Here is an 11,949-nt window from a genome sequence, read left to right as displayed (position 1 = left end):
GGTGCCAGCCCCTGAGCGCCCGCCTCCCCATTCCCGGCCCCCGAATCCGCGACTAAGCGATGAGCAGCGTCCCCCGCGTGCGGCGGGCCCCACGCCCCTTCCCCGTGCCCAGCCAGCCCCACGGCCCCGGGTCCCAGGGAGGGCGCACCCCGGACCCAGCTACTTGTCCCTTCCGGAACAGGTTACCCGCCGGCCTCGCCCCTCCGTTTGCTTCCCAACCCTGCCCCGCCGGCTCAGTTGACCGCCTCCCGGGCCCGTTATCTGGCCGCCCCGGCCCCGTTATCCGCCCTCGCTCTGGGTCCGATCCCCCCGGTTCGTTCCGGGGCCGCCGCCGCCGCCTCCCCTTCTCCCCCGGCCGGCGATCCCGGGCTGGGCAGGGCCGGAGCCGCCTCCGAGCCGCTTCTCAGGCCCGGACGGCCGCGGGAGGAGGTCCCGCTGTCAGTCAGCGGGGAAGGCCGGGCCGGCCGGAGGGGGCGGCGCCGAGGACGGGCTCGGGCCGGGAGCTGGGAGGCGGAGGCGGAGGGGGCGGGGGCGGGGGCGGGGGCGGCTCCGGGCCTTATAAGCGGCGGGGGCAGGGCGAGAGAGAGGCAAGTGTCAGGCCGATGTGCCGCCCGCGAGGGGCCGGGGCCGGGGTCGGGGCCGCCGGGGCCATGCGCGTGGGCTGGGCAGGGGGCCGGCGGAGCGCAGAGCGGAGCCGCCTCGGAGCCTGAGCCTCCCGGGGCCGCGGCCGGGGAGCCGCGCGGGGCCGGCCGGCCGGGGGGAGGGGAGCGATGCGGCGCCGGCGGGCGGCGGTGGCCGCGGGTTTCTGCGCCTCCTTCCTGCTGGGCTCGGTCCTCAACGTGCTCTTCGCACCGGGCTCGGAGCCTCCACGGCCCGGCCAGTCCCCGGGGCCCTCACCAGCCCCGGGCCCGGGCCGTCGCGGGGGCCGCGGGGAGCTGGCCCGGCAGATTCGAGCGCGCTACGAGGAGGTGCAGCGCTATTCCCGCGGGGGCCCCGGGCCCGGGGCTGGCCGGCCGGAGCGGCGGCGCCTTATGGACCTGGCTCCGGGCGGTCCGGGCCTGCAGCGTCCCCGGCCCCCGCGGGCCCGGCCCCTGCCCGACGGCGCTCCGGGCTGGCCCCCGGCTCCCGGCCCGGGCTCCCCTGGTCCGGGCCCGCGCCTGGGCTGCGCCGCGCTCCGCAACGTGTCCGGCGCTCAGTACTTGGGCTCCGGCTACACCAAGGCCGTGTACCGGGTCCGCCTGCCTGGCGGCGCGGCGGTGGCGCTCAAGGCGGTGGACTTCAGCGGCCACGATCTGGGCAGCTGCGTGCGCGAGTTCGGGGCACGGAGGGGCTGCTATCGACTGGCGGCCCATAAGCTGCTCAAAGAGATGGTGCTGCTGGAGCGGCTGCGGCATCCCAACGTGCTGCAGGTACGAGGGTGCGGGTGCGGGGCTGAGGGTGCTGTCTGGACGTGCCTAGGTCCGGTCCCTTGTTTTTACACATGAAGAAGCGGAGCCCCAGTGACTGTGCCAGGTTAAACTAGGGGACAGAACCCGGTCCATGGCAGCTCCCCTCTACGCCACCCTGCTTCTCACTCCTGGGTGGCCGTCCGGAGAGACTCCCGGTTTCCTCAGCTTCCACACCAAGACAGATCAGGACAGAGGGTACCCAAACTCGGGATGGGGATTGGAGTCTGTTTGGACTTAGGACCCTGCTTCTGGCTGGAGCTGGGGTGTTGAGCACCAGGGAAATGACCCCAAACCAAGACGCTGAACAGAGCTCATCCCTGAGCTAGGGGCACAGCTGCAGTGATCCGTTCACTTTCTTGATGGAATCTGAACCCCACTTCTCTCAACTTCCAAACAGTGACTTATCTGACTTTGAAGGTGGGATGGCACAGCAAACGGGGTTGGGAAGAGCTAGAAAAAGACCAGGTTTGATTCCCCAAGAATATCTGGTACCCCACCCAGAAGCCACTGGAAGAACTGGAGGGGATTGGATAGTAGGCCACAAAATGCATAGCCCTTCCTTGAGGAGACCCTGGGCCTCAAAGTAGGCTTTGGGGAAGCCTTTGGGGTCCTAGCTCAATGCTCAGGGAACAGGCTGAGGGCCTGAGGGTCTGAGAGTCACATTACCTGAGCAAATGTGGCCAAGAGACTGGAGGATTGAGAAGGCCAGATGCCCAGGTTCCTAGTAAATGGGACTCTGTCTCTCCCATTCACTGGGGAGCAGAGAGGAAAGATGAGACCCCACCTTGTCCCCTCCAGGCTAGACTGAGGGAGTGGGCGTCTCACAGTCCCAGCACTGCCCTAACACACCCACTTCCTCCTCTCCCCCAGCTCTCCTACGTCCTTGAGTCAGTCCTGGGATTAGACAAACCGTTCCCTTGGCACATGTCTGAGCAGACGGAGAGGGGAATCCCTGACTGCTCCTGGCCCAGGGAACACAGGGTGTGTGCAGGCTCCCCAGCTTAGGAACCATGCCCACACCTTCCACCTCCCAGCCCACTCACATGAATCTTTCTGCACCCGGGAGAATTGAGCAAAAACCCAGGAGTCCCTCCCTTCTTTCCTCAGGAGTGAGATGGACCCCAGGTCTGGGCATCACAGAATAGTAGAGAGAAGTCAGAGAACTATTGACATCACTGCTGGAACCCAGGCTACCCCAGCCCTGATCAGACACGTGTTGACTGGGTCCTGGGTTCTGAACTGGTTGCAGGTCAGGCAGAGCCAGCAGCTGTGGGTGGCTTGCCTGGTGGCATAGCTGACTCTGGAGCTGCAGGGAATGAGCAGCTGGTTACGTGGCTATTCTAACTGGGAGGATCTAGTTCTCTTCCCTTCCTGGGGGCTCCTGGGAACTTTTTGGAAACTGGGGTGTCAGTCAGATTCCGAGGCAGTGGGAAGGTCTTGAGTGTGTTAGCAGGATATTGAGTGTTAATTGACTCAAGAGCCCTCTCCCTTAAGGCAGATTGGAGGTTTGCTATGCTCTCCTGTCTCTTAAGGAACTCCTCCCGCCCTCTCTTACCCCACCCAGACTTCAATACGAGCATCAGCTAACCACCCCCTCGTATATCACAGAATGGTCCTCCACTTTAATGTCAGGCCCCCACCACAATGCTGGAGGTTTCAAAGAAAAAAATTATAACTGGTTTTCACTCAGTCCCTCTCTAGACCAAGACTGGGTTGGTTGTGTGACTCTTACAGGGTGGGACTGGGGTGAGTTGCCTTAAGACACAAGTGGGTGGGAGGGTCCCAGGTCCTTTCTATCAGGGGAGCGGTGAAAAGCTACCCTTACTTAAAGGGAGGTGGAGGAACCTTGGGGTGAATTTAGGGACGGCTTTGGTGGGGGTCTCATCCCCAGACCCCCAGGCCAGTATCCCTCTGGCTTCTTAGCAGTGTCACCTCTGCCTCCAAAGAGGGTCTTCTACTTGGGGGTCTTCTTACTCAGGAGGCTTCCATTCAGGTGTGCAGGGAACTAGAAATAATGTTGTTTTAATACCTCTTAATCATTTAAAATTTCAAAATTGTTCGACTGTTTGCTGAACCAGGGAGGAGCCAGAGAGTGCTTCCCGCTCCCCGAGGCTCCCTCCCCCTCTCTGGCAGCCCCAGAGTTGGCTCCGTGGGTGTTCAAACAGCAAAGGCCCAGGACAGTTTGTCCCACTGGGCACTTCTCAGAGCTTGCTCTGGTCTCTGGGACTGCCCGGGCGGGATGTCTCCATCCATCTTCTGTGACCCCTCCCCAGCCCACCTCTGACACACACACAACACACGCGCACACACACACTCCCTCACGTGATAGATGCCTCTATAGCCCAGGGTCAAAGGGCACAAGGGTCTCCCCTCCCCTGCACCTCTGTCGTTCTGGGGCCGCTGGCCTCAGCCGGGGCCCCAGGCCTGCCTGGGCCCTGATTCTGGCCCTGCCAGAGTATATTTCTTCTCCCAGAGGAACAAAAGATGCGACTGAAATGCTCAGCCTCTCGCTTCCTGGGGGGGTTAATGGTGTCTTTTTATTTTTTCCTGAGGGGTGTTGATTAATACCTCGTTAACAGCGCATTTAACGACCTCCGGGTGTTTAATAACCTTCAGAAGTTTCCCACAAAGGCTCAGACTCTGGGCAAGAAAATGAGAACCAGGCTCCAGGGCTGCTCCTTTTACCTCCCCCTACCGCTGCCCCCTTTGGGATCTGGGGCCTCCCTAGGCTGATGTGGGGTGGGAGGGAAGAAGAGGAGGGGAGAAGAGGGCACCCGGGATTTCCCCCGATCCCCTAAGTCGTCACCCTAGTGATCTGAGATGTGCCTTCCCTCATGCTGGCAGGACTGGGTGGCTGGCTCCAGGGATGGGGGGGCTAAAAGGTCCCTACTGGGATGGAAGGGAGAGTGTAGGGGCCAGGAGTGGAACCGAGAAGGGTGAAAGCTTCAGGGACATCTAGCCCAGGGGCTTGGCTCTGCTGGTATCCACCCCACCCCCACCCCATCGTTCAGCTCTCCTCTCTTCCTACTCTGGCCCCGACAACTTGGCCTTTGTGTTCCTGCCCCACAGGGTGCTGGGTGTTTTGAGCACCGGCTGATCCCTTAGCTGATGTGCAGCGAGGTGGGAAAGGCGGGAACAAGCAGGGCTCTCCATGGATCCTGGTTTAGGTGTCGGTGACAAAGTCAGGCTGTTTCCCAGAAGCCCCTGGCCAGCTGAGCTGTACAAAGCCCCTCCCCCAAATCCTATGGAGTGGAAAGGCCCTTGAGACCATGCCCTCAAAGAACAGTGACCTTCCCCAGGAACTCACTACTACCCCAGCTGATAATGGGTCATTCCCCCACCCCAACCAATTATGCAAAGAACACCCAAGGGTATGAGCCCTGGATTCTTTTTGTACTGATGCAACACTTGTTACAAATCTTCAGGGAGATTGCTTTCCCTACAGAAAAACCAGAGCAAAGGAAAAATGAAGGTGCCTATAAGTGGAAATGATGAAGCAAAGACAAGCATTAGAACAGGGGAGGAGGTACAATAACCATTTGTTGGTTTGCCAGTTAGCAAATGGTACTCTTGGAAAGAACAAGGTTGTGGAATCAGAGTGACATATATTTAAATCCTAGCTCCTGCATTTCTTAACTGTGTGACCTTGTGGCGGTAATTTAACCTCTCTGAGTTGGTTTCCTCACATGGGAATTGGAGATACTAATAGTACCAACTATGCCCTTTTAGGTTATTCTAAGAATTGAGTTATGCATGTAAAACATTTAGCACAGTGCCTGGCACATGGTTATCACATGGTGCTCAGACCTGCCCATTTACCTGAGTGGCCAGAGGTAAGGGGCTGCTAGAACAGTGGGCTAGAGCCCAGGCTTCCCAGGCAGAGTTGCTATTCTCTTCTGGCCTGAGCTGAAGCAGAGACCTAGTGATGGGAGGGTGGGGGCATCTGACAACCCAGCTCTTCCTCGTTCCTGTCCCCACCCTGTGACCCCATGACCCACCTGGGCCTCTTTCAGCTCTATGGCTACTGCTACCAGGACAGTGAGGACATCCCAGACACCCTGACCACCATCACGGAGCTGGGCGCCCCTGTGGAGATGATCCAGCTGCTGCAGACTTCCTGGGAGGATCGCTTCCGAGTGAGCAGGGAGGAGGGCCAGTTGGCCTTGGGCTCCTGGCTGGGATGGTTCTCCCTTAGAAGGTCAGCCCTCCAGAGCAGCTTGGACTCCTCCTTAGTGGAGGGAGGGAGGGAGGGAGGGATGCCGTGAAGTTGACTCAGCCATCAGCCAAAGGGTTAAAAAAAACAAACCAAGGCAGAGAGAATCCTGGTTTTGTACTCCTGTTCCACACACACACATACCCCCTCACTCAGCCTGGCTGCAGGAGGGCCAGTGTCCTAGGTCTAGAAAGACCTTAAGGTCATCTTGGCCTGCCCTCTGTTTGCATGCACTAGGCAGAACCCACACTGAGATGGAACTTCAGGGAGGAGTCCCCAGATTTCCCTTGCCCATTTCCCCACTTTCTCCATGTTACCCTCAGGGTCGGGCCAGCCATGGGGTCGTAGAAAATCACTGGTTTGCTCTGTAAGGTCCCAGGCCTCAGCCCTTAGTGAACACTAGAGCCTTTAAGAGAAAGGCAAACCCTCCCCCCCCACACACACACACAGCTCAGTCCAGAGCCTCAGAGGAGGGCACCCTGGAGCCCCCAGGCTCCCCTCCCTGGAGGAAAGCAGTGAGCAGTCCGGTGTCTGCCCCTCAGATCTGCCTGAGCCTGGGCCGGCTTCTCCACCACCTGGCCCACTCCCCGCTGGGCTCGGTCACTCTGCTGGACTTCCGCCCCCGACAGTTTGTGCTGGTGGACGGGGAGCTGAAGGTGACAGATCTGGATGACGCCCGTGTGGAGGAGACGCCGTGCACAGGCAACGCTGACTGCATACTCGAGTTCCCAGCCAGGAACTTCACCCTGCCTTGCTCTGCCCAGGGCTGGTGCGAGGCCATGAATGAGAAACGCAACCTCTACAATGCCTACAGGTGACCTCCACCCCCACTCAGGAGGACCAGTGAGAGGCCCCAGGGGGCATGGCAGGGAGGGGAGCTCACACGGGGTCCAAGAGACCAGCCAAGGCCGGAGACTCTGCCATGACCAATGGAGTGGCAGGGGCGGAGAAAGGCTCCCCTACATCCAGAAGGGAACAGGCAGGCTCCTGACCATGAAGCTAAAAATAGTCAGCTCCAAGGAGAATCTGGGTTAGGGGGTGGCAGCTGGAGGCTGCTTAAAATAGCGTCAGACTCAGCCTAGGGCTGGTGGGAGGGCCCTGCCCCTTCCTCCCCAGGCCCTTCACTTGTGGAAGCTCCTCATAGAGCCAAGCCATGGAAGTTGGTCTGACACAGGTCAGTCTGGGGGATAATGTGGGGCTGAGGGGTGGACAAGTCCCCAGGATGGATGGGGAAACACACCTCAATTTGGTTACTTGTGGCCTTAGCATCTGCTCAGACCCCAACAGGGCACATGCTGAATTGACTCTTTAGTCTGAATCGACTCCTAGGCACCCTCTGGTGCTATATGGGTGAGATGGTTAGCCCAAGGGATCAGGCTCCCTAGCGAGATAGGGGTTCTGTCCCAAGTTGGTGTAGAGGAAGGCTGTGTCCCCACAGGCTGGACCCTGAGCCCCTGATTTCTCTCGGCCCCAGGTTTTTCTTCACATACCTCCTGCCCCATAGTGCCCCGCCTTCACTCCGGCCCCTGCTGGACAGCATCGTCAACGCCACAGGTGAGCACTGCCTCCCATCACTTTGTCCCCCGAGCCTCCAGCCAGCGTGGGAACAAGAATGGCCCAGGATGGCACACAGTCCAGAAACATCACTTCCCAAAGTAGATTCTGTGGCAAACCCCCACCCCAGTCCTCCGGTCATCAGGGCCCTGGCTCCAGAATTGGGGTGGGTGGGGGTGGGGAGGGAGATGTAGGAGCCCAGATGCCCTCTGAGAGCCACACTGCACTCTGCAGGAGAGCTTGCCTGGGGGGTGGACGAGACCCTGGCCCAGCTGGAGAAGGTGCTGCACCTGTACCGGAGCGGGCAGTATCTGCAGAACTCCACTGCGGGCAGCCAAGCCGGTGAGTGGCCCCTATAGGGATTCAGGGGCAGGGAAGGTGGGGAGCAGTTCAAGGAGAGTGATCTCCCTAGTTGGGGAAGTGGCTCAACCTCCCTTTGAGACTCACTTGGAGTGATGCAGAGGGACTGTTTGGCCTTCACTCAGAGATCTTCCCTCTGACTGAGCTAGAACAACTATGTATGTGTGTGTTAGTCGCTCAGTCGTATCCGACTGCTTGCAACCCTGTGGACTGTAGCTCTCCAGGCTCCTCTGTCCATATGATTCTCCAGACATGAATCCTGGAGTGAGTTGCCATTTCCTTCTCCAGGGGATCGTCCCAACCCAGGGACCAAACCTTGGTCTTGGGCATTGTAGGCAGATTCTTTACCATCTGAGCCACCAGGGAAGCCCGGGAATAACTATAATTCTGCCTTGAACCGGGGGTTGGGCTCCGACACCCCTTCTCTGGGTGGCTGCAAAGCTGCTTCTGTATATTGTGTACTTTCAGCAAGGTATTTACACCTTGAGCCTCACTTTCCTCATCTGTGAATTGGGTTCAGTATTACCTGCCTCACAAAATTCTTCCGAGGAGTAAATGATAGGTGAAATGTGTGAAAGCAGTTAACTCATTTCCTCTTACACAGCTGGAACACAGTCTGTGTTTACTTCCCTCTCCTTCCTCACCCTTCTGGGGCTAGGAGGACGGCTGGAGGTGGAGATGGCTCCACCTGATACCAGTTAAGGAGCCCCCGAGCAGGGAGAGAATTCCAGTCACGACTTGCAGGCTTCGTGGTCCCTCCGTTGAGGCCTTGGGGTTTAGCATGGTTGGCAGGGGGCGAGGGATGGGCAGCATCCGTATTCAAGGAGCTCTGGCCAGTCTTAGGGGTGGGGGAGCCCTCGTTAGCCCTGTAAATAAAGTTTAACGAGGTGAACAATGGCTGGCTCTGTCCCTGAGGACGCCGTTTATGGGGCTATAAATCACAGCCTGCCCTGGACTTTGGTCTAGTCCCTGTAGAAGAAGGAGGCAGGAAGGCGGGGTGGCCAAGGCCCAGGGCTTCTGCATTATCAGTCCGAAGCTGGGGCTCCCCAGGCAGCAGGAAAGACTCTGATGAACAGGAGGCCTGCAGTGAAGCAGCTTCTGGATTGAGAAGTTTTCAGAGCCTCTGGGGGCTCTTTCTGTGAAATGGGAAGATTTCATATTCTTCCGCCAGCCTGTGCCCCAAACACTCAAGTTGTGGATTCCCAAATGGTAATCCTTTGTGTTTTACATTCATCTGCATGCCTCTGAACTTCAAAAACTCATGACTGACCCCCACTACCCAGGAAGCTGGCCTAACCTCTCTCCCCAAGGCCAGAAGGAAATGGGACCAAGGGCACCCAGAAGCTCTTGCTCCTCAAAGTGTGGTCTGCAGACCAGCAGTTCCAGAAGCTGGTTGGAAATGCCAGTTCCCTGGCCCCACCCCAGACCTTCAGAATCAGAATCTGCATTTTAACAAGATTCCTGAAAATTCACATGCACACTGAAGTTTGGGAAGCCCAGCTTTAAATGTCTAAAATGTTCTAAGCTCAGCAACCAGCCTGGTCAACCAGTATCTGTGTGTGTGTGCGTTGGTCCCACACACGTGCCCACCGTCACATGCAGCCTAAATCACTTGTGTGCCCTTAGATTTGGGAGATGTGTATCTCCCAAAAGGTAACCTGAGCTTTGCCTTTCCTGAGTGGTCATCCCAGTTCCACCGTGGTAGCTGCCTGCATCTCCATGCTAGGAAGACTGGGCTGGGTTTTAGACTACATCTAAGAAATGGGTCTCCTAGCCCTTTAAGGCAAGTGGTCCCAGCCCTCACCCCTGGCCACACAGAGTTCTCACTTGAGCTCCATCTCCAACCCACAGAGTACCAGCGCCTCCCCGACAGTACTATCCCCCAGGAGGACTACCGATGCTGGCCATCCTACCACCACGGAGGCTGCCTCCTTTCCGTGTTCAACCTGGCCGAGGCCGTGGACATCTGTGAGAACCATGCCCAGTGCCAGGCCTTTGTGGTCACCAACCAGACCACCTGGACAGGTGAGCTGGGGGAAAGGACATCCTGAGGGAGGTGACCAGACTCCCCAGAAGAGACTGATGGGTAGTGGTGGCCCCCCATCAGAAGCCAGAAACAATGAGAAGACAAGGAGGCTGAGGGAATGAGATGAGTGTCCTTGTGTTAGGGAGAGTGGCCCTGCCTCCAGAGAGAGAAGCATCCAGTCCTGTTACCTCTCACTTCTGCCTCCAGGTCGGCAACTGGTCTTTTTCAAGACAGGATGGAGCCACGTGGTCCCTGATCCCAGCAAGACCACATATGTGAGGGCCTCTGGCTGAGCCATCTGAGGCTCTGCTGACCATCCCCGCCAGCTGGGCTTGCCCGTGACTTGCCCTAGCAGCACTGCATGTCACATGGGCACCCCTGCAGACCAAGCTGACAGCCCAGACAGACCAAGGTGACCAGGACAACGTGCAATAATGCCAAATGTTAAAAATGTGAGTTTACCAGTCTAGGTCTGGGACTGCTGGCTCCAGAGCCAGGAATCAAGGGGGAGGGAGCTGACTGCCCCTCTCACCGTCTCGGCTGCCAGTAGGGCTCAGGCTGGTCTCCCCATTGGGGGCTCTGCCCCTCAGTGGGGACAGTTCCATGGGCAGCCCCATCACTGTGTTTATAGTGTGAGAATGTAGCCAGAGCCCCTGCTGCTGGTGCTGCTGCATGTGCCATGGCTCAGCAGGGGCCGCGAGGGGACAATCGGTCATGGAGCACGTTCTCTTAGCCAAGCTCCTGAGCGGAGACTTGAAGGGATGCTCCAAGATGTGGGTGATTCTGTACCCCAGGGCAGCTGCCTCTGGGAACCCAACAGGGGGCGCCTGCCAGCCAGCCCAGGGGCACAAGCAGGAGCACACAAGGTATGAGCCAAGTCGTGGGTTGAGGAGCAGGTAGCAGTTTGAGCCAGGACCTGGGGCGGGGGTGGGGCCGGGGCCTTTCTGCCTCATTTGCTTTCAGTGAAAGCCGCAAAGCAGCCAAAACCAGCCTCTCCCCCCTCCTGGAGTTTGTATATCCAGAAGCTTTTGTACTTTTTGTTCATTAAAATGTTTATTTTTGTAAAAAATAAAATAAAATCAATTAATAAAATGACATTTCACAGCAAGGACTGACCTCCCCAGGCACAGTTTCTTGGCCTGACTTACTTGTACTCAGTTGTCCCTGGTGTATGTCTGGGAGTTGGGGGAGGAGCGGTGTGTGACAAAGAAGTGAAATCTCCATGGCAGACACTGAAGTTTGCAAAATGTGTTTTCAAGCCCTACTCCCATGGCTTCCATCTCCCTCCTTGGTCCTCCACATCCTTGTCCTAACCAAAGACATGAGGAACCCCTTCCCCTAACAAAGTTAAAATTTTAATATCCATTGGCTTCTAATATACAAAGCCTTTACCCAAAGGACTCATGTTCTAATGGTGGGATGTCAGCCATGCCAGGGGATCCTGAGCAGTCTCCAGTCTGGTTGGCTTTGCCTTGGTGGAGGGGTTGGTCCTGGCCATTATCACCACATGGTAATGCACTTTTCTTTTTCAGAGCCTTTCTTTTCTTTTTTTGAGCAAGAAATAAATATATGGAAGGTGGGGAGACAGCAAAGTCCATGGAAGGCCCAGCCCCTTCATGGGTTTTGAGAGGGAGGGTCTAACAGGACAAGCCCCAGGTACATGGAGGCCCAGAGTGAAAAGGTTTAAGATCACACTGAGGCCAGAGAGAGCCCCAGGATGGATACAAGTCATCTTCTTTTTTTTTTTTTTTAATAGTAATTATTTTTTAAACATGTGTAATTCTATTTTGTTTAATTTTTCTTTATTTTTTGGCTGCACCTTGCAGCCCGTGGGATCTTAGTTCCCTGACCAGGAACTGAACCTGTGCCTCCTGCTGTGGAAACATGGAGTGTGAACCACTGGACCACCAATGAATTCTCTGGATGCAAGTCTTCTAACTTGAGATCCCATATCTTCTCTCCTATACACCATTCTACTTCTAGAATATTCTCAAAGTGCACAAGCCTTTGAGGGCTATAAAAAGAATAACCGAAGTTTACCTCAGAACCTGATTTCTTCTCACCAGATGTGCTTGGCATAATTTCTTATGCACAGGTTGTCCCCTTAGTTTTAAGTAATTGAGGAGCTCATGTTAGTCCTGGAGTCCTCATTATGGAGCTGCTCAGACCCTCAAGGTTGTACCTCAGCACCACCACTCCCAGCCCACACACCCTACCTCCTGCCTCTGGTTACTTAGGCTTGGTGACTGTGGAGAGCAGGGAGCATCAGAGGCTCCACAGAACCTCACACCATGAATCAGCCAAGCTGGGTCCTGCCCATACTCATCACCCTCAGTCCCCACCCCTCC

At 57.1% G+C, this 11,949-nt stretch overlaps 1 protein-coding gene across 3 annotated transcripts; it reads left to right on the top strand.

Annotated features, from left to right (window-relative positions):
* The first annotated feature begins 584 nt into the window (after window positions 1–584).
* PKDCC (protein kinase domain containing, cytoplasmic) lies at window positions 585–10,709 on the top strand. 3 transcript variants are annotated; one of them, XM_086327291.1, is made up of 7 exons: window positions 585–1,409; window positions 5,462–5,584; window positions 6,204–6,475; window positions 7,136–7,215; window positions 7,450–7,557; window positions 9,427–9,600; window positions 9,809–10,709. In XM_086327291.1, exons 1-7 carry the CDS (start codon window positions 771–773, stop codon window positions 9,892–9,894), a joined length of 1,482 nt encoding a protein of 493 aa, XP_086183417.1. In that variant the 5' UTR covers window positions 585–770; the 3' UTR covers window positions 9,895–10,709. The 3 variants fall into 3 exon arrangements, 2 of the variants coding, with proteins under 2 accessions (XP_086183417.1, XP_086183418.1); XR_015137098.1 differs by having other exon boundaries at window positions 635–1,409; window positions 6,204–6,835; XM_086327292.1 differs by having other exon boundaries at window positions 635–1,409; window positions 6,291–6,475.
* The last annotated feature ends 1,240 nt before the right edge of the window (window positions 10,710–11,949 follow it).

This window comes from Bos grunniens, chromosome 11, assembly GCF_055505025.1.
Source record: "Bos grunniens cultivar Pamir isolate PY7600 chromosome 11, Bosgru_T2T1.0, whole genome shotgun sequence".
In the NCBI taxonomy this organism is placed as follows: Eukaryota; Metazoa; Chordata; class Mammalia; order Artiodactyla; family Bovidae; genus Bos; species Bos grunniens.
This window is presented reverse-complemented; position numbering and strand designations above follow the sequence as displayed.